Source organism: Bombyx mandarina, chromosome 17 (genome assembly GCF_030267445.1).
Source record: "Bombyx mandarina strain Sakado chromosome 17, ASM3026744v2".
In the NCBI taxonomy this organism is placed as follows: domain Eukaryota; kingdom Metazoa; phylum Arthropoda; class Insecta; order Lepidoptera; family Bombycidae; genus Bombyx; species Bombyx mandarina.
Genome location: NC_143223.1, coordinates 12,632,947 through 12,657,170, shown reverse-complemented (window position 1 = coordinate 12,657,170; position 24,224 = coordinate 12,632,947). Strand labels below are relative to the sequence as shown.

Here is a 24,224-nt window from a genome sequence, read left to right as displayed (position 1 = left end):
CACGTCATACATTGATGGCTGTGATTGGCCAACGATGACGTGATATCGCACGAACCAATAACAAATCAGGGAACGCAGTAGTGACACCAATAATTGTCAAAATTATTAAAAAAATATTACACGAAGAAAAAAGATGGACGCGCGTGTCAATTCTATATTTGTAAAATAATTAAATATAATTAGTGTTTGAAGAAGTAAACGCATTTATTCATTTTCCTGGCCACCCCAAGATATTGACCCTAAGAAATAGACGCAATAGCCTGCTTTTTGTGTAGCGGTTTGAAGGATGGGCCAGCTGTTGTACTATAGATATGAGACTTAGAACTCATTTGCATGGTGACGTTTACGTTACGTAACCATTTCACACTAGGCATGCTTGTTTACATATCTAAGGAATAAAAAAGTCAACAATACTCAATCGGTCTTACCGTTAAACCTACACATATAAATACCATTCAACCGATACCTTTTCTCCCTTAACTTACCATTTGATATTGTAGCGATAGGTATGATAGAACAAAACGTATTTGACAGATGCCTGAATCGCGCCAACGATATTTTCAAGATATGTATGTGTCGGAGACAGTCATTAGTTTGGCAGCTGGGCGATCCCCTTGATCAGTGTAATCCCCGAGGGATGGCAGCGCGATGGCGGTATCGTCGGTTGGGGAATTAGCTCTTTATAGGCCGTTGCGCGGAGTGCTCTGTGTGCTTAGTGCGAGTTTTGTAACTTGCTCGATAGCGTAAAAGTTAACTCAATTTTGTATGCAGTTGGAACAGCGCCCCTAGCGGTAAACGTAGACAAGCAACCTTTTTCCATACAAATATGAGTTAACTTTTACGCTATCGAGAACGTTAAAAAACTCGCACTAAGCATTCTGCACGCGTTTGAGCGGATGCGTCTTGGCGTACGGACCACTGCCTTTCGACAGTCAGTATTGCACAGTATTGGATATGGAACGTTGTCTTTGACGATTAGTACTGTCTCTATTGCGGTGGGTGCACGGAACTCTGTCCGTGACAGATAGTACTGCCCTGTGTGACCGTTATCGTTCACGATTGTCATTTAATTAGTTCAGTCTCCATTTTACTACGCTTTTATTAGCTTCAGACGTATGTGTGTTAGAATGTTAGTATGTAACGGAATCTTTGAACATGATTTTGACCCCCTTCAAAACGTCGGCTTAACTCGAAATTTGGTATATTCGACTGATGACAATTCAATATTTAAAAAAAAAATTATTATTGAAATTCAACTAAAAAATTAAAAATAAATAATAGTTTAAAAAAACTAATAGAATACGCTATCGTTCATTTAAATTACTGGGTTACGATCAGTGATTATTTAATAATAATAAATTCCTATGTGCTTATACTTCGGTTACATTCCTGATGTCTAAGTCTTAACCCGACGTATGCATATGTACAAGTTCCGAACAGTAAGTAGCATTCGAGTCGTCGGTCGACCGAGCAATTTCATCTGTTTGGTAAAAGATATTTCCTTTGTCGTGAACTTTACAACTTCGACTCTATATCTCAAGTCAGTTTGTTTTGAAAATTGGGTGTGCGGGCATTGAAGCATGCGACAAATAAAGTTTGTCTCGCTTATCCTTTGAGACTTATTTAATTCAATACGTGAGATTTTATTTTTAAGATCAAACGTGCGGTAACTTTATAAGTTGAAGTTAAATGAGCGTAGCGTTTCAAACTATATTCTTGAGATCGTTTGAGGAAAGTTTTCAAATATGAAACAAGCTTCGAGCGAGCCACGGTAACTTTCAGAATTTAGAACAACATAATTTCATTATCATGTAAATTAAGTTTCACTTAATAATAAGTTTGATGTGTTTGTTTTTTATTTATTTTATATGTCGGAGAAGCCACAATTATGAACACCATCGTCAGACATCGCAGGGGCGAGTAGGGTGATCGAGCTAAGAGAAATATTGAGTAAACCAATCACGTTTGTTGTCTTAGAACAATTTAGAAATCTTCTCTTGACGTTAGCAAACGAAAACGAATGACAGTACTTAGGACGCAGGCACCGCTCTTCAAGAAGACTGGTTGGTATGTGTGATGGCGTCTATGCGCCTCCATCAGCTAGGCTCTGTCGTAGCACGAAGTTAGCCGAGTTCCGACGATACCGCAATCGTGCTGCCATCTCTCGGGCATCGTGCTGCGTTTCGTTTAGCTACCAAACTAATGACCGTCTCCGACATGTTATTATAATATATATTTTTTAATTGTATTTTTAGTGAGAGCTACGTTAATGCTACGTTAATGTTTTGATAATATGTCATTTTATATAGGCAATCGTGTCTTTAAAACCGCATACGCTTTCCAGCATCTAAAATCTTAACGTTTAAGCTGCCACCTAGATCAAAATAATAAAATATTAGGTATAATAGTAGGAAAATTCAAGTCGTAGCTCTGAATTATTTCTTTCGTAAATGCTAAAAAGTTAATAAACCATCGTTATTAAGTGTTTAAACGCGTAAAGAAATGCTAATTTAACCAAATAATACAATTCACATAGCTTGACACCTCGCATTACCGGCAAAAAGTGAATTATGTATTTAATAATGCCCCGTTAAAATTCTTCACAGGGCTTGTAAAATTTTTTTTTGAATTCAACCTACGGAATTTTATTTTAATATTTTCAATCTACATTCAATTTTAAATGAAGGCGATGAGCAGGTTGAAAATTCATAATAAATGGTGATTTGACAGCGTCTAAAATCATATACTGAATCGAGTCAAGTGAAGTACCATAAAACATCATTTTGTTCGGAGCCCCGGCCACAATGTACACGTCCGATTGTGACCTGTCCTGGTAACCCCAAGAGAGATATCCGATATCGGTAGACAACAAGTACCCTTGAATAAACAGGTCACTGTAATAGAATAGCTTAATCAAAGAGTTTTTTTCTTTGTAATCTTCTTATCTACGTAGAATCAATTTGGTATTACCGTACGCTTTTTTTTTTTCAATGTTAATAATAGGGGTTAAAGTATTTTGTAGTCGTCGTGGCCTAACGGATAAGACGTCCGGTGCATTCGTGTTGAAGTGATGCACCGGTGTTCGAATCCCGCAGGCGGGTACCAATTTTTCTAATGAAATACGTACTCAACAAATGTTCACGATTGACTTCCACGGTGAAGGAATAACATCGTGTAATAAAAATGAAACCCGCAAAATTATAATTTGCGTAATTACTGGTGGTAGGACCTCTTGTGAGTCCGCACGGGTAGGTACCACCGCCCCGCCTATTTCTGCCGTGAAGCAGTAATGCGTTTCGGTTTGAAGGGTGGGGCAGCCGTTGTGACTATATTGAGACCTTAGAACTATATCTCAAGGTGTGTGGCGCATTTACGTTGTAGATGTCTATGGGCTCCAGTAACCACTTAACACCAGGTGGGCTGTGAGCTCGTCCACACAGCTAAGTAATAAAAATAAAAAAATAAAAAAAAAGTATGAAATTGTCGTTCTATTGTAATATGTACTTCGAGTTGACATAAAACCTTCATGGTTTGAGATTTTTGAGTGAAACTTTTTTCAAATAGTACCTATGAGGTTCTTTTTTTTTTAAATGTTCTACATTCGATTATCGACTTTCAGTTGTTTTTTTTTTATTCAGCTTAGACAAGAAAGATGGACTCTTCGAAAATTCAAGTGATTTTTGAATACGACCTCCGACGCGGATCTAACGCTGCAGTAACAGCTCGCAATATCAATGTTGCGTTTGGAGAGGGGACTGCTAATAAACGCACCGCAAATTTTCAGTAAAAATCGGCAATTTCATACTTTAACAATATAATATAATATATTATGTTTGCCTTATCATTCTTATTTGAATATTTCTGTTTTTCTACACGCTATAGTTGAGAGACTCGGTAAGTGCCAATATTTGGAATGCCGTAAACTCAAATTCAATAATTAATTACAGTTAATAAATAAATAACTGGGAAATAAATCACGAACGGTCATAAGATTCCTTGTGTATACTTAAATAGATAATAAACACCCAGATAAAGAGAAAAAAAACCTTTGCAAACAAATATCTGTCAAAAAGATTTTTTATTTTTTTTATTCGTATTTTTTTTTATTACTTATATGGGTGGACGAGCTCGCGGCTCACTTGATGTTAAATGGTTACCGGACCTCATGGTAAATTTCACCACCCGCCTTGAGATACGAGTTCTAAGGTCTCAGTTTTTATAGTACAACGGCTGCCCTACCCTTCAAACCGAAACGCCTTACTGCTTCACGGCAGAAATAGACAGGGCGGTGATACCTACCTGTGCGGACTCACAAGAGGTTCTACCACCAGTAAAAACGACCCTCCTAATGTAATCATGTTAATGTGAGGTCTTAAATGAACTAGTGTCTCTATACACCGATCAAATATCTATTATTTTTCTATTAATCAGGTGACAACGTGATTCGACCTGTTCGTATGATGATACGCAGGAGTGAGTCATAAATTTGTTGAAGTGTTGAGTTCGCACCGACGAATAATTGGATGAGACGGCTTGTGAGACGACTCGTTTTGCATTACACGGTTCAATGATTTATGCCGTGACAGATAGAAATGTATAGTAGAATATATACCTAATATAGACGCGTTTTATTACAGTATGAGTTATTGTTTTATGACGTATACATTTTGAAACAACTTAAAAATAAAGAGAGAAGACTATCTATATATATAAAAACTAGCAACCCGCCCTCGCTTCGCTTCGGAAACATTAAAATACACATGAAACAAAAAAAAAAAAAAAAGTTGCCTATGTTCATCAGGGACAATGTCGGCTTCTAATGGAAAAAGAATTTTTCAAATCGGTCCAGTAGTTTCGGAGCCTATTCGAAACAAACAAACAAACAAATCTTTCCTCTTTATAATATTAGTATAGATATAGATGAATTACTGTTCGTTAGTCTCGCTAAAACTCGAGAACGGCTGGACCGATTTGGCTAATTTTGGTCTTGAATTATTTGTGGAAGTCCAGAGAAGGTTTAAAAGGTAGATAAATATAAAAATGCTCGGAATGAAACAAAAATAACAATTTTGTTTTTCCTTTGATTTGTCCCCCCGTGGACGGATTCCTAATTCAATCATTTATATTTATTACTAGCTGACCCGGCAGACTTCGTAGTGCCTCAATCGATAAACAAAATACCTAAAGTTTTGTATTTGTTTGTCTAACGAACAGCAATTCATTTTTATATATAGAGAAGGAGATATAGATTAATTATAAGCTTAATCTCTAATTGTATTTGTACTATATATACCTTTAAGAGAGAAATAAATTATTATTATTATTATTAGCACTGTTTTTTTTTTCGCGTGCTTCTTTTGTTTAACTCCGAACTTTTTTATAGGTCAACCGATATTGATGATTATTTTTGTTTTTTTGAAGCCTATTTTTGATTTATCTTAATAATGAATATTTAATTTACTTCGACTACATCGATGATTTTCTAGTTTTATTTTGTTGAAATCGATTTTCTTTCTTATTCAAATTTAATTGATTAAGTTTCTTTGATTTTTTTTTCAGTTTTGGATGACGGCAGATGTTTTGTTAGTCCACATTAATAGGTACCAACATCCTGTCTGGTTCCGCCGCGTAGCAATCAGTCACAACAAGCCTACACTGTACCTTGCTTACAGACGTTATCTAACAAAACATTACTTCAATCAGCTATATTCTACTTACGAAAATCTATTTGAATATCCATGTGAAGCCGTCAACAAACAGAAATACAAACATAAATATTGTATTCAGAGGCGTGAGTACGTGAGTTTATTCTGAAATCAGTAAGTCAAGAGATTTACATTCGTTGCAATTCAATTTATGACACCCTTCCGAGCTGAGTCAGTCTTTTGACGAACGTGAAAACGTTTCCCGAATAAATTTAGGTTAGTAGTGTAAGTAGCTTTGAAATGTGTGGTCGTTTGAAAGATCACTATTTTGTTTTAACTAGTGTTCCAGCAGTAGTCGAAATTCGACTATAATTAATTAAAATCATAAGTTTGGACATTATTATGGTTCTATTGTCAAAGACTAATTTATATTTCCATAGCCACAGATTTCGCCAAGACTACATTAAAGACAAATAATATTAAAGACAAACAATATTAATCTATTCTCAATTTGACCACAGAATTTAAGCAATAACAAAAGTTTGACAATAAATAAAGAGTATAATATGTGTGTGTGTCAAATACATGGTAGTGTGTGTAATGTTTTCTTTAATGATTTAATGTATTTTTAATGTATAATTTAAAAAATATATTTGCATTCTGCACTTCTTCTCTATATTCTCTATAAGTGTGGGATATTTCATACTCCCCCGTTCGCGCAAATTTTGTTAAAAAGGGGTACAAAGTTTTTGCTTCACGTATTAATATATATATAGGTAGATTATATTTCGTTTTTGCTCTAAATACAAACTGTCGGGTCTTCAGTTATCACCCAGGCCCATGGAAATCACGAATCGCCGTCTCGGACGTCTTGAGACATGAGGTATGAGCCCAAATAATGATAAAGGGTGTCTTTCAAAGTAATTATATGACAGCTTCACGGCAATTTTTATATACAAGCTATTGTGAGGTCGGTTATTAAGTTCTTACTTAGTTTAGGGAATGAATATCTTATCCCGCTTACGTTAGCTAATAACAAGTCGTATACGGTTATCTTGTTCCAAACTATGATTCCCAGTACAATAATCCTGAGACTAATATGCATACTTACACACATTTAAATAAGTACATATATTAAACCCGCAAAATTATAATTTTCGTAATTACTGGTGGTAGGACCTCTTGTGAGTCCGCACGGGTAGGTACCACCGCCCCGCCTATTTCTGCCGTGAAGCAGAAATGCGTTTCGGTTTGAAGGGTGGGGCAGCCGTTGTAACAATACTGAGACCTTAGAACTTATATCTGAAGGTGTGTGGCGCATTTACGTTGTAGATGTCTATGGGTTCCAGTAACCACTTAACACCAGCTCGTCCACAAATCTAGGCAATAAAAAAAAATGAACAAACAAACTTGGTCATCACACCAATGAAACGAATTCACATCAACATCGCATATTTACATTTTAGAAAATACAGTACAATTAATCTCTGTAAGTGAAATTTTAAATTTAAAATATTATTATATGTTTTTTAATTCTGTTTTCTACGTCAAAACATTTAAAAACGGTAGATTTCTAAGGATTAAAAGAGAAATAAGTTATAAAATGTGTTATCTCTATATATTAAAATGAATTGCTCTTCGTTAGTCTCGCTAAAACTCGAAAACGGCTGGACCGATTTGGCTAATTTTGGTCTTGAATTATTTGTGGAAGTCCAGAGAATGTTTAAAAGGTAGACAAATATGAGAATCCTCGGAATTAAATAAAAATAACAATTTCGTTTTTCCTTTGATGTGTCCCCCGTCGGACGGATTCCTTTTGCGTGTTTTAAGTTTATTTTATACAAAAGTTTAGGTCTTTTATTTATCGATTAAGGCACTATGAAGTCTGTCGGGTCAGCTAGTGCAATAATAATTATGTTGTTTCAATAAAGCAATGCCACGTCCTTCTTATCCTATGGAACAATTCCAAACAATTATTTATACAATAACTGTCATTCATTATAATAAAACTTAATTGACTCGAAGACTCGAAAGATTGCCCAGATACAAACTTCAAAATTTAAGGATCACTTGAATTATTAAATACTCAATTCAGTTCAAGTTCGGCGAATAGGCTGAAGTTAAAATAGATTCTAATCTGAGGTACACTAAATTTATAACTTATGTCTAAGTTTTAGATAATACAATTTTGACACCTGCGGTAGAGCGTCTTCCAAATTGTGTGGCGCCTTTGTAATTGTCATTAAACTTGTAATAATAATAATCAATAATAATTTAAAAAAAAACTAACAAAATACGCTTTTATAGAAAATCCAACTAAAAAATAGAAAATAAATTTTGATAAATTTGAATTAAAAATAGTGTAAGAAAAAATGATTTTATTGTAAAAAAACGTGGGGTGCATGGTATAACTAGTTATTAATATTTTATGAACAGATATGAGTAGAAGGGTTATTTTAATAATATCCTGAAAAGCACTCCACGTATTTTGTTAGTTTTTTTAAACTATTATTTATTTTTCATTTTTTAGTTGAATTTCTATTTTTTCAATTTTTTTTAATATTAAATTGTCATCGGTTCTTAATAACTATACCAAATTTCGAGCTAATCCAACGTTTTGAAGGGGGTCAAAATCATGTTCAAAGATTCTGTTACAAATATACATACGTCCGAAGCTAATAAAAGCTTATTAAAAAATGTGATCAAATTTATTCAATTAAGAGCTATAGCTGTGAATCTAAGATAAACAAACTAACTGACTCGGCTGACTCTGTAAACTAAGCCGAATTTATCGACAGACACTACTAACTAAACTAGATTAGAACTAGACTAGACAGACCTATGTGCGTGATTACTTTACGAAATAATTCGGCACGGAGGACCAAGGCGCTTACTATTGCACGAAATAGAAAACTAAGAATAGGTTAAGGAAATTGAGTAAAATAATAAGAATATTTTTAATTAATAATAAAGGTTATAGGATGGAGTACATCTATTGACAAAAATAAGCTCAATTGAGCTTGTGTCGTCATTTATCAACAGCTTAAGGTTTTTTCATTTATGTTTGAAACGGTAATTAAGTGAATCTGGATAGAAAACCGTTGTACTATTAGCTTTTGGAGCCAGTACACGAATGAATGGATGTCAAATTTGGCATCTTAATTATGTCACGTATATAAAACTAAACTCAGCCGATAGCAGTTAAAGCTGACGTTTAAACGCAATGACCACTTTGATAATTAAACCTGCTTGTTTAAGCTTATATAAAATAACTTTTAAATATATTTTTTACATTCAATTTACATTTACCTACAGCATTTGAGTTATATTTGAGATAAAAAAAAATAGTGTGGCTTTAGAAAATCATTTGAGGTTATGTCTAAATCTGCAAAAACTGGAAATATCTATTGCAATGCGAATTACGCGACTACAACTACACTGAATTTGGAGTAATATAGACGAATAGTTTTACTGGTAGCCCGTACAAGTAGGTACCAACCACTATGCCTATTTCGGCTGTGAAGCGCTAAGTTGTACTGTAAAAACTAAGACTTATAATTCATTTCTGACGGTGACTGGGGATGCATTAATGTGGTTATTCAGTTAACGGTATAATACGGTTTATTTTTCGGTCAGACGAGACTGAATTTTAATTTACGAGCGTAGATACAACGACCTCACCCGACCCGTGTCCTGTATTTCTTGTGTCTATACCTAAAACAATCTCTGACACCTCTGATTCGATCTGTAAACAAACCGGCCGTAACTCTGTCTGGCTAATTACAAAACTACAGAAACCCATGGTTCCCGTTCCGTAATTTTATTGATAAACACAATCTCTGTTTGTTACTGGCTTCGTAACTCAGTTAGGTGGGTGGGTATTCGTGAACTTCTACGCTACACAAATTGCTTGATGAATCAAAGCGAATTTGCTTATGGACGAATAATGAAAGTTGTGAATTACAACGTTTTAATGGTTGTAAATCGTTTTCAATTTCTGAATGTATGTGATGTTTTTTTTGTTTTTTGTTTTATAGCCAACAGTCGTTTCAGAGAAGCATGCGATTGTGCTTATATCTTTCTGAGCATCTTGAATATAAAAAAAAACACATTTTAATTTACAAAGGACAATGCCCAAAAGTGGGCCAACTTTATGTCAAAACTATTTGTACTTGAAAAACTATGCCTTATTTTTTCACGTTGTTTAGTTTATGTATCAACATTTCTTTCAACCTGGCATTGTTTTCCAAAAAAATAAATTACTTATTTGATAACATCCCAAAACTATCCATGCCATAGTTTTTAAATTCGCCAATAGGCAAAGGGCTTAGCCCATATAGCTTTATAGCAAACCTATATGCTGTCAAACGAAAGAGTTGTTTGTGACTTGAACAACAAATTAAAAAAAAATAGCTAATGCTTATGATTCACAGGCTTCTTAGTTTATTTTTGTTCAATTCAATATTTATATATTGTAATAATAATTATTACTTAAAACCATGAATAATTTAATATTTTTAGATATTAATGATTCCATTAATAAAAATATCAATGGCCTACCATTACTCTATTCTTATTATATATGATCAGAGAGTTTTGGCAGCAACCCGAGGGAAGCGTCACTTGAATTTTTATTTTAATGTTTTTTTAATAGTTTATTGTGTAATTTGTATTATTTGTATTTGTAATATTGTGTATAAAAGGTCTGCGTAAACTCATGCTCAGTCATTGTGGTATTCGTCGAGTTGACGTCAAAACTCCCAAAAAGCAATAAAAAGAGATACACCGGCTTTTTATTGACATAAAAATATATAACTTCGACAGACTAGGCTGTATAGGCACGCTCTTTGCCTACTTATTGGTGAATTTAAAAACAACAACAACAATATCGTTGCCGGCTTCCGGATTTTGATTTCATTTTATTATTATTATGAGGATATAATAATAATAAAATGTACGTAAGGGCTTATTTCTAGCAACATTAACCACAATTAACTTATTTAATACTGTAAATAATTATGAGAGCGATTATTGATTTCGAAGAAAACAATTAACAACTTAATTTTAGCTGCAGAAAAAAACAGATTTCTCTTAAACCTGGGTGAGAATATAAAAATCGTTTTCTGAATATGAAACGATATTTCTTTGTCTATCAAATTAAGTTAAAACCATCTTGACAGGACAACTTTTTTTAGGGGCCCAAACGCCCATAGAAAATGGGCATTGTCCTTTAACATGTTGAGATGTAGACCTTCTTGCGTTATTTACTAAAATCGACTTAGGATAGAAAATTCAATAGATTTTTTCCTAATGTTAGCGCATGCGGTCCGAAGTATTCCCAGCTCAAACGTCAGCAATTTCAGGGGTACAGCCATGCCCCTATCTAATTAGCCGCATCTTTTTTTTTTCAGCCAAGAGGGGTCGGATTTGGGCCTGAGCGCCTCCGAAGGAGACCTGACAACTCAAGAGCAGCTGCTTTGCGAGAGAAGAAGATGAGATACTGAAGCTTAATATAATATTTTTTATTATTGAAACTGTAGTTAACACCTTTGAATAGCGGGCCGAAGATCATGACTTTAGTCCTTTACTAGATGTTTAATTTGAATTTGAATAAATATATAAGTATGTATATCAGTTTCTATTTCCCTTAGTGCAGGGAATTTTGTATTGGGGCCAGGCGACCGTGTGTGATTTGTACCCGTTTTTTAAATTTGGTTAATTTTGATCGAAAACGATTTATCCATCCCCACGGACATGATTTGAAGGAATGGGTTGTAACTAACTATAACAACAGCCATAACAACTATAACAGGTTTCCCGTTGTTAATTAACACGGCCTAATTAATTCTAGCTTAGTTTGTTTTGTTTATATCGATCGTGCTTGAACTCAATGCAAAGGACCATAATACATAACCCGATATAACTCTTGATAAGTCTACGACTACACGTTTAATATAAAAACCACACAGAATGAAAACGCTCGAATTTTTTTTTTCTCGTGAGAATTTAACCTAAAAATATTTAAAAGAATTTTTGTATTTTAAAAGTTTCAAAATACACATTGCTGAAGTAAACGTTCCGTTGAGTTACGAATATAAATTACTTGAAAACTTCCACGGAATGAAACACGCAGTCTGAACAATAAAGGTTTCTTATAAAAAAAAAACACTCGAGCGAAGGGAGGGACGTTGCTAATGTCATTTGTTTTTACTTAATACAAATAGGGGATTCGACCTCACTGTCCATCAGGCGGGTAAACGTTGTCACGGAAAAAGAATTTTAGCTCTCTCGCGGAGGAAATGAAGATGGAGAAAGTATCATGAGTTAAGGGAATGTACCATTACTTTCAAGTAATCGATGTTGTATTCTTCGCAATATTGGTGCTAGATGTCGTAAGCTGAACAAAAACATTTTCAACATAAAGAAATAAACACTAATCACTACGTAGTATAAAACAAAGTCGCTTTCTCTGGCCCTATACCTAGTATCCCTATGTGTGCTTAAATCTTTAAAACTACGCAACGGATTTTGATGCGGTTTTTTTAATAGATAAAGTGATTGAAGAGGAAGGTTTATAATATGTATAATAACATACATTAAATAGTGGAAAAATACTGTTATTTTTGAGGTTTCTAATGTGATGTCGTAAATAATCAATAATAAAATTTTATGTTTCCGAAGCGAAGCCAGGGCGGTTCGCTTGTTAAGAAATTAAAAAAACACCCCGAGTGCATTCAAAATGCCGCTAATTAATAGTGGGACTATTGGACTGTTCACTCTCACAATCGAATACTTGAGCTATGCAGTTAGATAGCTTTTTCAAAATATTTTTTCAATGTTATTCTCAACAGTCTCTTTAATAAACTAATTTCGTACAGTACAGATGAAAATACGTGTAGTAGCAAATCTATATATATAAAAATGAATTGCTGTTCGTTAGTCTCGCTAAAACTCGAGAACGGCTGGACCGATTTGACTAATTTTGGTCTTGAATTATTTGTGGAAGTCCAGAGAAGGTTTAAAAGGTAGATATAAATATGAAAATGCTCGGAATTAAATAAAAGGAACAATTTTGTATTTTCCTTTGATGTGTCCCCCGTCGGACGGATTCCTTTTGTTTGTTTTAAGTTTATTTTATACAAAAGTTTAGGTCTTTTATTTATCGATTGAGGCACTACAAAGACTGCCGGGTCAACTAGTTAGTTTATATTAATTTCTTACCTTTCCCAACTAAGTCTCCTGGGGGCATCAATAGCGATCTCTTCGGGGGTACCACGTACCCCCTGGGTCAGCAGTCGAGCTAGCCTGGATCCAGTACTCGTGCTGCTCGTACTGGACACGGAGCCACGAGGTGTGGGCACCCTGTAATAAAAATTAACTTCAAAATCGTGGTAATGACTTGTTGAAGACATTCTTTTTGTGACTGTTCTGTATTTTTGAGATTTCCGCAGGACGGATTCTTATTGATAATCACTTTTACAGTTAAATCATGCATTTGATTTATTCATGTAACTGATTTATTAATTTTACTGCTCAACCTAGATCACCATATTATTAAGGAAAGCCCATTAATATATAAAATATATGTCCCCGAAATGAAACAAAGGCCACCGGTTAAATGTGAGACGCAACTCGTCAAACATCGGCTCACTTCGGGTCGTGTGCTTCGGCAGACTCGAGGTGTCATCGCTCGTGTTGAATCGAAGCACATTCGTTACCGGATTTAGGAAGAGTGAAGATGTCTCGGAACTTTCATTGTTTCGTGCTGCACAATCTTACACGACTACCCACCACACGCCCACTACGTCAAGATATAATGAAAATATCGGTCAATTTTGCAACATGTATAAATTCAATTACGTCAATATTGACAGCGGAGGTTATTGACCGGCATCTTGCCTATATCTGCTGCGATTCAATCACGCTTTCCAGTTTGAAGGGTGCGACAGTCGTTGGCGTAATACAAAATCGGAACCGACCTCATGTCTCATGCTGGACGACAATGGTCCGGTTTTGAGGTCCATGGGCTCCAGTAATCACTGAACAAGGTGGGTTAGGTTCTAAAATCGTTTCCCCTAATACGGAAGCAGAGTTAATATCCATCCGAGCGTACATGAAATAGCCTTTTAGGCTACCAGCGACAAGGCGATAATTATTTTTTCCTAAAATGATTAAAATATTAACATTTAAAAATATATTATAGAAAAGAATTTGGAGAAAATAAAAATCAATTTAAAATTAAATCAAATCAAAAGAAATGACATATTGCACATAAAAATAATATGACAATTTCCCAATTATAATAATACCGAACTTTAATTGTTTTTTTTTTATTAATTGTGTTTTTTAGAAATTATACTTAAACACGAATTACATATTGATAAAATGATGAAATATGAACAATCTTTTTCGATCTTACCGATATAATAATAAAAAAATATAAACTGGTTAATTAAAGAAAAAATCAAAATTATCGATAAAGTTGATTATTGAAAACACGAATAAAACAACATTTTCTGAAAATAGATCGTAGCTAGATCGATTTATAGCCCCCGAAATCCCCTGTATACTAAATTTTAAGAAAATCGTTGGAACCGTTTCAGAGATTCAGATTATATACATATATGTTAATATACAAGAATTGCTCGTTTAAAGATATAATATATATGCTGTAGGAGTGAATTAACGAGTAACGATCTTAAGTGTTCATCGATGCTTGTCATTTGAAAAATTTTGGGTGTGCAATGAATATTCATTAAATTAATAAGCCGGACGGACGGACAACCACTTCATCAAATTCTCCTAAAGATCCACACAATTTATCTTTCGCTTAAAATGAAGCACGTAAATTGTAAACGTAATTAGAAGAACAATTGCGAAAAGTTACAAAAAAAAAATTGTATTCAACGTGAATTTTACGCGTTTCAAAGTGCTTTGTGAACTTTTAATTAAAAACTACTCCGTCGTGGGGCAGTTCGAAAAGTGTTAAGGTTTTTCGGATGCTAATGATGTTATATTTTTTTTTTAGTTTCTAATTACAGCGATTCGGTTTTGTTTAGTAGCAACCTCGGAGACGGAAATAAACTTACTGCATGCAAACTAAGGAAAAATAGTTATATTCGCATGAAAGTCAGTTTTCTTAAAGCAATTGCGAGAAGTATTAGTTGATTCAAAATTAATATGGAAACAAAAAACGCGATCAAGGAAAATTGCTCAGAAAGCATTTTGAGTCGCCCCTTTGCAAACATACTGTACGCCGGTAAGAGTAACGCCATCTATCGCCGAATAGTCGAACAAATATAGAAGGATCTAGTAGCACCTAGAACGCTCGAGAAGTACAACGCCATCTATTGTCAAATAACGGGAACATGCTACTAGAAATGTGTAGAATATTCTCGATTATTCTAGGGATGTGGTATCTATTGGCTATAAAAGCGTTGCAGAGATGGCACGCAGTCAGTTAGTAATCGGAACTACTCGGAGCGAAACAGCGAACGGATCACCTGAAGCGAAGCGAAAGAAGCGAATGAGAGTTTTAAAGTGTTTGTGAAGTGTATTAAGTGGTGAATATAGTGTTAACTTGTAATTCAATAGAATTTTATTTATCCCGAACCCCAGCGCGTAACAATACTGTATATATCTATCTAGATTGTATAGAGATTGTCGTTTGAACTTAGAACAACGTAAGTCCATTAAGGAGTTATTCTTAATAGTGGAGACATTTTCCCGCTGGCTGCTGACGTCACTCACTCAAAACAAGGTTTTTGTGCTGAAATCATCTAGCTTGAATAGATAGACTGACACCAAGAATAAAATAATTTATATGGGGGATCTTAATTTAGTTAAAACATTCGGAAAATCGCTCAATACGTCTAAAATTTTTTTATACATTTTTAAATCCGATTCCTAAATTACATATTTATTTTATTAGTTTCGTTCGCTTTTTTGCCCGTGTGTTACACGGTTTTGGTCGAATGGCATGTAGGATAAGACACCAGGTATTAATTTCTGTAATAAAATCCGTACTTAACACAAGTTCACGACTGACTTTTCTTCTTGCTTATATGGGCTGACGAGTTCACAGTACACCTGGTGTTGAGTGGTTACCGGAACCCATAGACATCTACAACGTAAATACCACCACCCACCTTGAGATATGAGTTCCAAGGTCTCACTGCCCTCGGCTGCCCCACCCTTCAAAACGAAACGCATTACTGTTTCACGGCTGAAATAAGCAGGGTGGTGGTACCTACCCATGCGGAATCCTAAGAGGTCCTCCCACTAGTAAACGACGAAGGAGTATAATAAGAAACAATATCGTGTAATAAGAAACAAACCCGCCGAAAGGTATCACCGGATCGCCAATTTCTGTCGTAAAGCAATAACGCGTTTCAGTTTGCAGGGCGGATCAACCATTGTACTGAAAACTGATACATAGAACTTATATCTAAAAGTGGGTGGCAGCATTTAAGTTAATTATGTCTATGAACTCCATAATCACTTAACACCAGGTCAGCCGTGAGCTCGTCCACCGATCTAAGCAATAAAGTCAAACATACCATCCATCTAATGGTGAGTGGTCATTATACCTCATGGTAATCAGCAATCTCAGGGTCATAACCACGCAGCCGCCTACCATAATACAGAAAAGAGAAATAATCCACGAGAGAGATACAATTTTCATTCTAAGTATTCACCAATCTAATGAAAACAAGCTGTGGTAAAATAAAGAAAAAATAGCACTAAAACAACATACATTTTTAGTTGGTTATGTGACCTGGAATTTTCTAGAGAGCCTGTCCAACCCTATTCATCGAGCTAGCGCACATAGGCAGGCTATTATATGTCTCGAACACTATTAGCCGCTACATCACGTTTCAAAGCCGCCGTCACACACGAATAACTCTCTATGACGATACAGCGATCGAGACACACTTGGTTCACTGAATAAGACTTTGGCGCGATCGTTTTATAGGTGTGCAATAATGCTCAGTAGAGTTACGTTTTTATGGCTCCGACAGACAGTGGACTGGACTACCCAGGAGAGCCACGATTGCCTATAGTTAACGACAACACCATAAATAGCCAAACTCACAGAGGGCCTCTTGAAATTTTGAACCTCATCATGAAAATTGCTATAGTGGAGCTCAGGAACATACCAAAACAAGATATCCCAGTCTGTGAATCACGACAAATATGAATTTTCGCTAATATTATTTCGTTTCTAATATTATATTTCTTTCTTAAGATTATTTCCTAAGGATAAGTTCATTAATTTTTCAGCCTAAGGGGCTATTCCTCGCGCAGACAGGTTGAGTTTACTCACTTAATCTAAAAGAATATGCTAAGAATATGCTAAAAAAAAAAGACTATCCCCCTAGCAAGAGCAGTGCTTCGCAGAATCTACCATCGGATCGGAATGGCGAACCCCTCAGAAGATCCAGAGAGAAACTCGGTGGACTGTGTCTATGGGTAATATTCATAAAATAACAATTTAATATAATTCAAAAAAAACAAAGCGTATAAAAATTTATTTTCATAGCAACACTAAATTTCATGACGAATGTCACTCCAATTATAGCTAACAGCGACTACGCAAATTTTATCAACTTTCTAAATGGACTTTTTAAATAAACTGAATGGTTTTTAAGATTCTTATCTTTCATTCAGTTCATAACTAATTCGTGAAATTTCAACCTTATGCCTCTAATATCTAGAGTGCCACGCATATTCTTTGCATGGACATAGTGAATCTAGTGCGGACTTATTATATACTGGACACACATTCTGACAAACAGATTGTATACATAATAAAACTTAGTAATTACTTAGTACTACTACTAATTACTGACTACTTACTTAGTGGCACTAATTACTTAGTGGTACTACTTAGTAATGTTTTTGTGCAATGATAAATAAATTCAAATAACGAGCTGAAAGATAATAATTATTTTTCAGTTTTTACGAGCCGTAGACATAATTAAAATTATGTATTTTTTTTGAATTTGTTACTTTACAGTTCTCGTTATCATGGTCATTCATTATGATTACAGCCTTAAACACGCCATTACGGATCCCCCGATACATTAACGGTGCTTTTAGGTACCTCAAGCATCGGTCGCGATCCTTGCCGAACCCGTCTCTTGCGACGAAGGGCTCGACGAGTAAATTAACCCATAGATAGAGCCCACTGAGTTTCTCGCCGGATCTTCTCAGTGGGTCGCGTTTCTGATCCGGTGGTAAAAACATTTTATTACAATAAAAACAAAAACGGGAGATTAAATCGTACAAGTAATTTTAATTATACATAATGTTGAACGCGGCTCTGAATACGCCCTACCAGTCTCGGAATATAAAACACTCGTGTTTATTTACGCTCCCGAATGAGTGAAAGAAACTTAGTGCGGAAACTAACATCGGACAGGATAGAGTAAATAATTGTGCGCATCAGTTTGCCTACGAACTTTACCGTTCTTGAGTCGCAGAGGAAGTTTGACGTGTGTTCGGTATTCTCGGAAGGATACTCGACCTCACCAAGCTTAGTAAATTTAATTATGTGTATTCGGTGCGAGCTTAAAGCGCTCGCAGCCCAGAAACATGTCTACCAATATCCATAAAGAACGAACCACTTTCAATCCACACGGAAAATAAGAGTGGTTTATAATAACTGTTAACAATCTTTTATCGCGTCGCAGGCAAACTTTACATGCACAATACAAATTGAAATTCGAGCTCATGCTTCCATCTGGGTGGTGGCATTTACGGTGATGTCCATGGGCTACAGTGAAATCAACACCAGGTTCGTCGTGACCAGTTTCGTCTGTCTATCGATAATAATTGCGGTTAAATACAATTTTTAGCCACGATAAATTGTTAAAACTGTTTTGTTGTGGCCTGGAAGTTTCTTCAACTTCCCCAGACTGGGTGGGCCGGTCCGAAGCGTCTGATAAGAGGAAGAAGCTAGTTAGCATCTACCTCACAGGCGAGCATAGGAACAGTTGCTTCGCGAATTTATTTACCACTGGAATTGCGAATTACTGAGAACGGGCGACAAGATATTTAGCGAGCTATTGGCTCAGTTTTACGTCAGGCTTTTTGGTGAGTAGGGTGACCTGTACTACGGCTCCTGATAGTGTTAGAACTAGATGCGGCCAACAGTGTCGAGATTGGATGAGGTGAATCCATTAAGATCGTGCTTGGGGCGTCGACGATGGCTGGATACTGCGTGATGCATAGTTAGGTACGCCCCATTGAGATTCTCGCCGGATCTTCTCACGGTTTGAGTCCCGTGAGCTTACCTACACGTCAAGGAGAAGCTAAAATAGCCTCTCAAGGCTATAAGCATTGGTAGGAAAAAAAAGCAGTTACGACAATGTCATGAAGAAGTATTCCCGCGTTGCCTTAGGAACTATTGAAGCAAAAAACAATATTAAAGAGAGTTTATGTATTAAAATAACTAGCGTACTCGATAAACGTAATATTGCCCTGGAAATAAAACAAAACGTATCCAATTGCAGCGCCACCTTGTTGTAATTTTACATAATACAGATCTGGCCACTTAGAAACTCATGTACAACACAATTTTTATGTAAGATATGATGATACCTATTCTAAAAAAAGCTGATTATTCAAATGGATTTGTTCAATTCACATTAAGAACCCGAACAACTGTAATTTTTTATATTCCATTAGGTCCGTAGTCTAAGAATATAATATATTTACTGAGTTTACGGTTACTAAAACAAATAGCTGAGTAGCATATGACAATAATCAGTAAATTATGATAAACGTCTGTGACTTTTCAGAGCACTTAGTGTAATTTTCCATAAAATATACTCGTAAATAATGTCAGAGGTGTGTGCAAATAATGTGGCTCAAAGCATTTGAAGTCCTGGTCAATAGATGGCGCTGTATATAATCCCTGACATTAATACCAACATTAATGAAAGTTTACATAAAGAATATGATTTTGATTAATCGTAGTATTTTCTTCTAATTTCGCGAATCGTAGCCACAGTTAACGGTTTTTGCGGTTTAATATAATTTAGACGCAAATTGTATATTATTATGCAATATTCAGGACGTCGGAAATAACTAACATTATAATGAAATTCAAAACCGCGAGGTTAAACCGTAAAAGTAGATTTATGTCAACGACTCGAGAAAACCGAAAAAAACAGATGACTAGTGCAAACTGAATAATGGTCTAATGATAACAGTGACAGTAACAGTTACTGGCGGTAGGACCTCTTGTGAGTCCACACGGGTAGGTACCACCACCCTGCCTATTTCTGCCGTGAAACAGTAATGCGTTTCGGTTTGAAGGGTGGGGCAGCCGTGGTAACTATACTTGAGACCTTAGAACTTATATCTATAGAGATATTTTTAATTATTTAAATCTTTTAAATAAATTTCTAGTACAGTTTGAGTGTTATCGAGTTGTCTAAGCCCTATTATTACGCTATCATAACTAATTAATCTATCTATTTAATTCAGTTCATATCTTAACGCGACGAAATCAGTTCGGTCTAGCAATCTTTAAACAAAAAAAGCAATAAAAATGTCTGAAATTATATCCCGTATTTTTTAATGTGAACAATAAACTTTAAAGAAATATTTTTGTAATATGAATAAAACGACATGAAGGGTATGTTTTTTAATTCCGTTAGTACTCTGTATTGAGCCCGCCTAGTTTCCTAAGTACCACAATCCTGCAAATTTCGTCATCCAAGCAGCCGTTAAGCAATAAATTTGAATCTATGTCCTTATGGATTGATCTTTAGATTATACGCCACTTAGTACAAAAATACAAAATATTATATTCTCGTCTAAATGATTGAAGTTCAAAATGACATGGTCAATTCAATTTCGAAATTTAAACTAGCATATTTCATGTGGCCTGAAGCTAACATTGCTGAGACGCAGTGACTCCGTTTGCTCAGAGCTATTAGGGCACGGTTTAATTCAATCCCAGTACAGCGCATGTATAAAGTGGAGAAGCTTAAATTGTTGTAACTTAATTTGACTATTAGGGATTTAGGGATTTGTTGTTAAAGGGGTATTTTTGTTGAAAAATCTGATAAATGGGTCGTTTTCAATTTTGCGGCCAAAAAAGTAACGATTTCATGAATATAAACTTTATCTAATTATCCATTTTTTTGTATTTAAACGTGTTCAGAATAAAAAATGCTTCATCACAACCATCCATTTATATTTTACATTTTACGCTTTTGATAACGCCAACACGGATGACAATTTCAATAGGAACTTTTTTTAAAAGCTTAGAAACCGTACTTCTTTTATTTTTAATAATGTTCTAATACCCAGTTAGTTTTCCTTTATTATTGTATTTTAAATACTGATTAACTAAAATAGCCAAATTTCAACACGCATTACTGGAAAAATAGCAAACAAGTTAGAATATGAATTTCGAACCAGAGTGATACAAATGAGATTTGGGGTAGTTTTTAATATATAACTCCTAATTAACAGTGTTAACGAATATATAGTTATAGGACCACGTGCCTGAGGTCATGACAACAAATATACTGTACTTATAATTACGGTAACATTAAGGATATGCAAAAATTAAATCAAATAACTTACTTTTGGCCCCAAATTTGAAAACGACCCAAGTATCTTATTGGTGACAATTATCGGATATACTATTGGTCTGTAAAGGTAGTCTATTGATCTGCTCAAATCCACAGTGTGATTTCTAAGGGCTCCGGTAACTATTCAATATTTGTAAAGTCATCTCTTTGATCACAACAACAACGAAAAATCTAAGTTGACATTAGTTTCGATATAAGGATGGTCTATAGGGTAAAACCTGGATAGATGCCGCAGCGGGATAGATGCCTCATGTTCTAAAAACCTAACTTCCCGCACTCATGACAAAAAATTAATTTAATAAGTAGGAACCACAGTCACCCTATACCTTATCTACCATTTGACAATCGCGTGGTGACGAAGTGTTTTCCTCGTGCACATAATTTTCTCCGCGCGGAATTTCACGAACACGTCAAAGATTGAAAGGTTAGCATTTAGCGTGGTATAACTTTATAATTAGTGTAAAATTCCATTATATTTTTTGCTACGTGAATATATTGGTTCATTGAGTCTGCATCTAGGTGTAAATAAATGCTATTAAGTTTATAATTTATTTACAAAAAATTTGGGCATCTATCCTTATCACAAAGGATAGTTGCCCTGATTTTTTGGGGTATAGGTGCCTTTAGAGGCATCTATCCCTCCATACTCTGCCATTTCAGAATACAGCAGAAATATGCCACGAAAACATAAAACACAAACAACTGATTTACAGTTCAAGCAGCGAAGATGAAGACAACCCACTTAACTATAAAATGAAAGGAAATAAAACAATAGATTTGCCCCTAAAGAAATCTAAGGGATAAACCTAAAACGCATGTAATAATATCTGCATTGAATGTTTTGAAAACTATAAAAATACGAAGTCGTAATCCGACTGAATTCAATGTTTAGTGTTTCAGAACTAGCTACATGAAACGTGTTTTTCAGAAATGATGTAGAAGATGTGGAAAATTTAAAGCACTATCCAGTTAAACTTCAATTGGACAAAATAATAAAGATATCTTTATTGTGTTAATTTAATATAAAAAAATATGATTTTGCAATGTACACATTGACACTTAATGTGAATATTTTATAAACAATTAATTGTTTAAACTCTTAAGAGTTTATATTTTTGTTGAATAAATATATGTAAAATTTAATTTCATAAAAAAATAGGATAATGCATGTTGAAACTAAAAAAGTTGTAGTTTAGCTTACGCTTACTTAACGCTTTAAAAATTTAATTATGATCATTTGTGTGATATGAGAACTATCTTTTAATTATAAACATTCATAGACTTAAAAAATACAAAATATTTTTTATTATTATGACCCATGTTTCTTGGAGACAATTATTGCTCTGTTAGGAATAGAACTTCTAAATATTTGGTTTGGTTTTTACGTTTACACGATATAAAGGTCATCTATCCTGCACTGCAGGCATCTATCCTACTCAGTATTTTCTTGGTGGGGCAACTATCCATACAGGTAGGCATCTATCCTCCAAAAAAAGGTTCTACGAAAAACGAATTTCTGCAAAATCTGTATTTGATTGGTTAAAATTTTTTTATACTAATTAAACATAAGGGATTGAGCTAACTACATTAATAGAAATTATTCGTATAAAATTAATATTTTCAAAATTACATGACTTTTTCAAAAAGTGGGGCATCTATCTCGGCTTTACCCTAATAGGGTAGTAATGACAGTCTTCAAATTTAAACTTCGAACTCATGTCTAGTGATGCCATCTAGAAAACAAAATATACAAGGAACAAAGAATATTTTAAATTAAAAAAAAGGGTTCGTGTACTTATGTACGCGCGTAAGAAGTTATACTTTTTTTATATTTTATTTATTTATTTAAATATTAAATAATTAATAATAAATGTTTAACGTTAATAATTGAATACTATTTAGTATGAATTATATTAAATAATAATTTCGTCATTTATATTACTAAAAAATGAATGCTAATAACACTTTTTTTAGACGAGTGTACATGCGCGAAAGTTCACCTGCGGCTATATTCAGACACGCCAAGTTACGTCGGTCGTATTGTAATGAGCTATTTAGTGGGCAACTTCATTTCTGTTAATTTTGTGTCACGGTGCGCTCGCATCGTAAAATTTCACTCTCATCAATTTTTCATAAAACGCGTCTAAAGAAGTATAATTTCATTAACCCTTTGCTAACAAATCATAAACAACATTTAATCTACAGTTAATATCAAGCTAGCTTAGGCTTTAGGATCTTGAACTATTAAAGTAAGTTTCATGTGAGACTATATTAAAATAAATGAATTAAAGCAGTACCCAAACCACAATATCCTGTATTGGTATAAATCAATCTGACGTTGCAATCTACAGAGCTGTAGTTCTCGGGAACCACAAGCTAATTACTCGAGATCCGCACTAAATCTTCGTCTGAAATCTAAATTGTACAGTATTAATTCGACCGCAACGTGTGGCTTGATAATCGAATTAAACACTACAAACGCAGAGTTGGTTAACAAATATTAAAATTAAACCTAAATTAAACCTAGTCCATAGACATAACCTACTGAGTTTCTCGCTGGATCTTCTTAGTGGGTTGCGATTCCGATCCGGTAGTAGATTCAGCGAAGCACTGCTCTTGCTAGAGCTAATACTAGCTTCTTTTTTTATCCTACCTAAGCTGATAAACTTGAGAGGCTATATCAGCGGAACCTTAACTGGTAGGTGAGCTCACGGGGCTCAAACCTGACGACGTTGCTAACACGAACCCTAGCAAGAGCCGTGCTTCGCAGAATCTACCACCGGATCGGAAACGCGACCCACTGAGAAGATCCGGCGAGAAACTCAGTGGGCTGTGTCTGAGGGCTAATACTAGCAATTCACTTAGGTTGAGCCCGTGAGCTCACCTACCGGTCCGCGCGAAGTTGGAATAGCCCCTTAGGTTATCAACGATTAGGTAGGGAATTATCTTGGACATATTATCTTGG

General features: G+C 34.9%; 1 protein-coding gene across 2 annotated transcripts in view; it reads right to left on the bottom strand.

Annotated features, from left to right (window-relative positions):
• wake (ankyrin repeat and fibronectin type III domain containing protein wide awake) overlaps positions 1-24,224 on the bottom strand; it is a 284,830-nt gene that overhangs the window by 102,713 nt on the left and 157,893 nt on the right. For both annotated transcript variants that reach the window (XM_089734489.1, XM_089734493.1), the window contains exon 5: positions 12,867-13,007. In XM_089734489.1, coding sequence (XP_089590615.1) covers positions 12,867-13,007 — 141 coding nt within the window. The remainder of the gene's footprint in view (positions 1-12,866; positions 13,008-24,224) is intronic.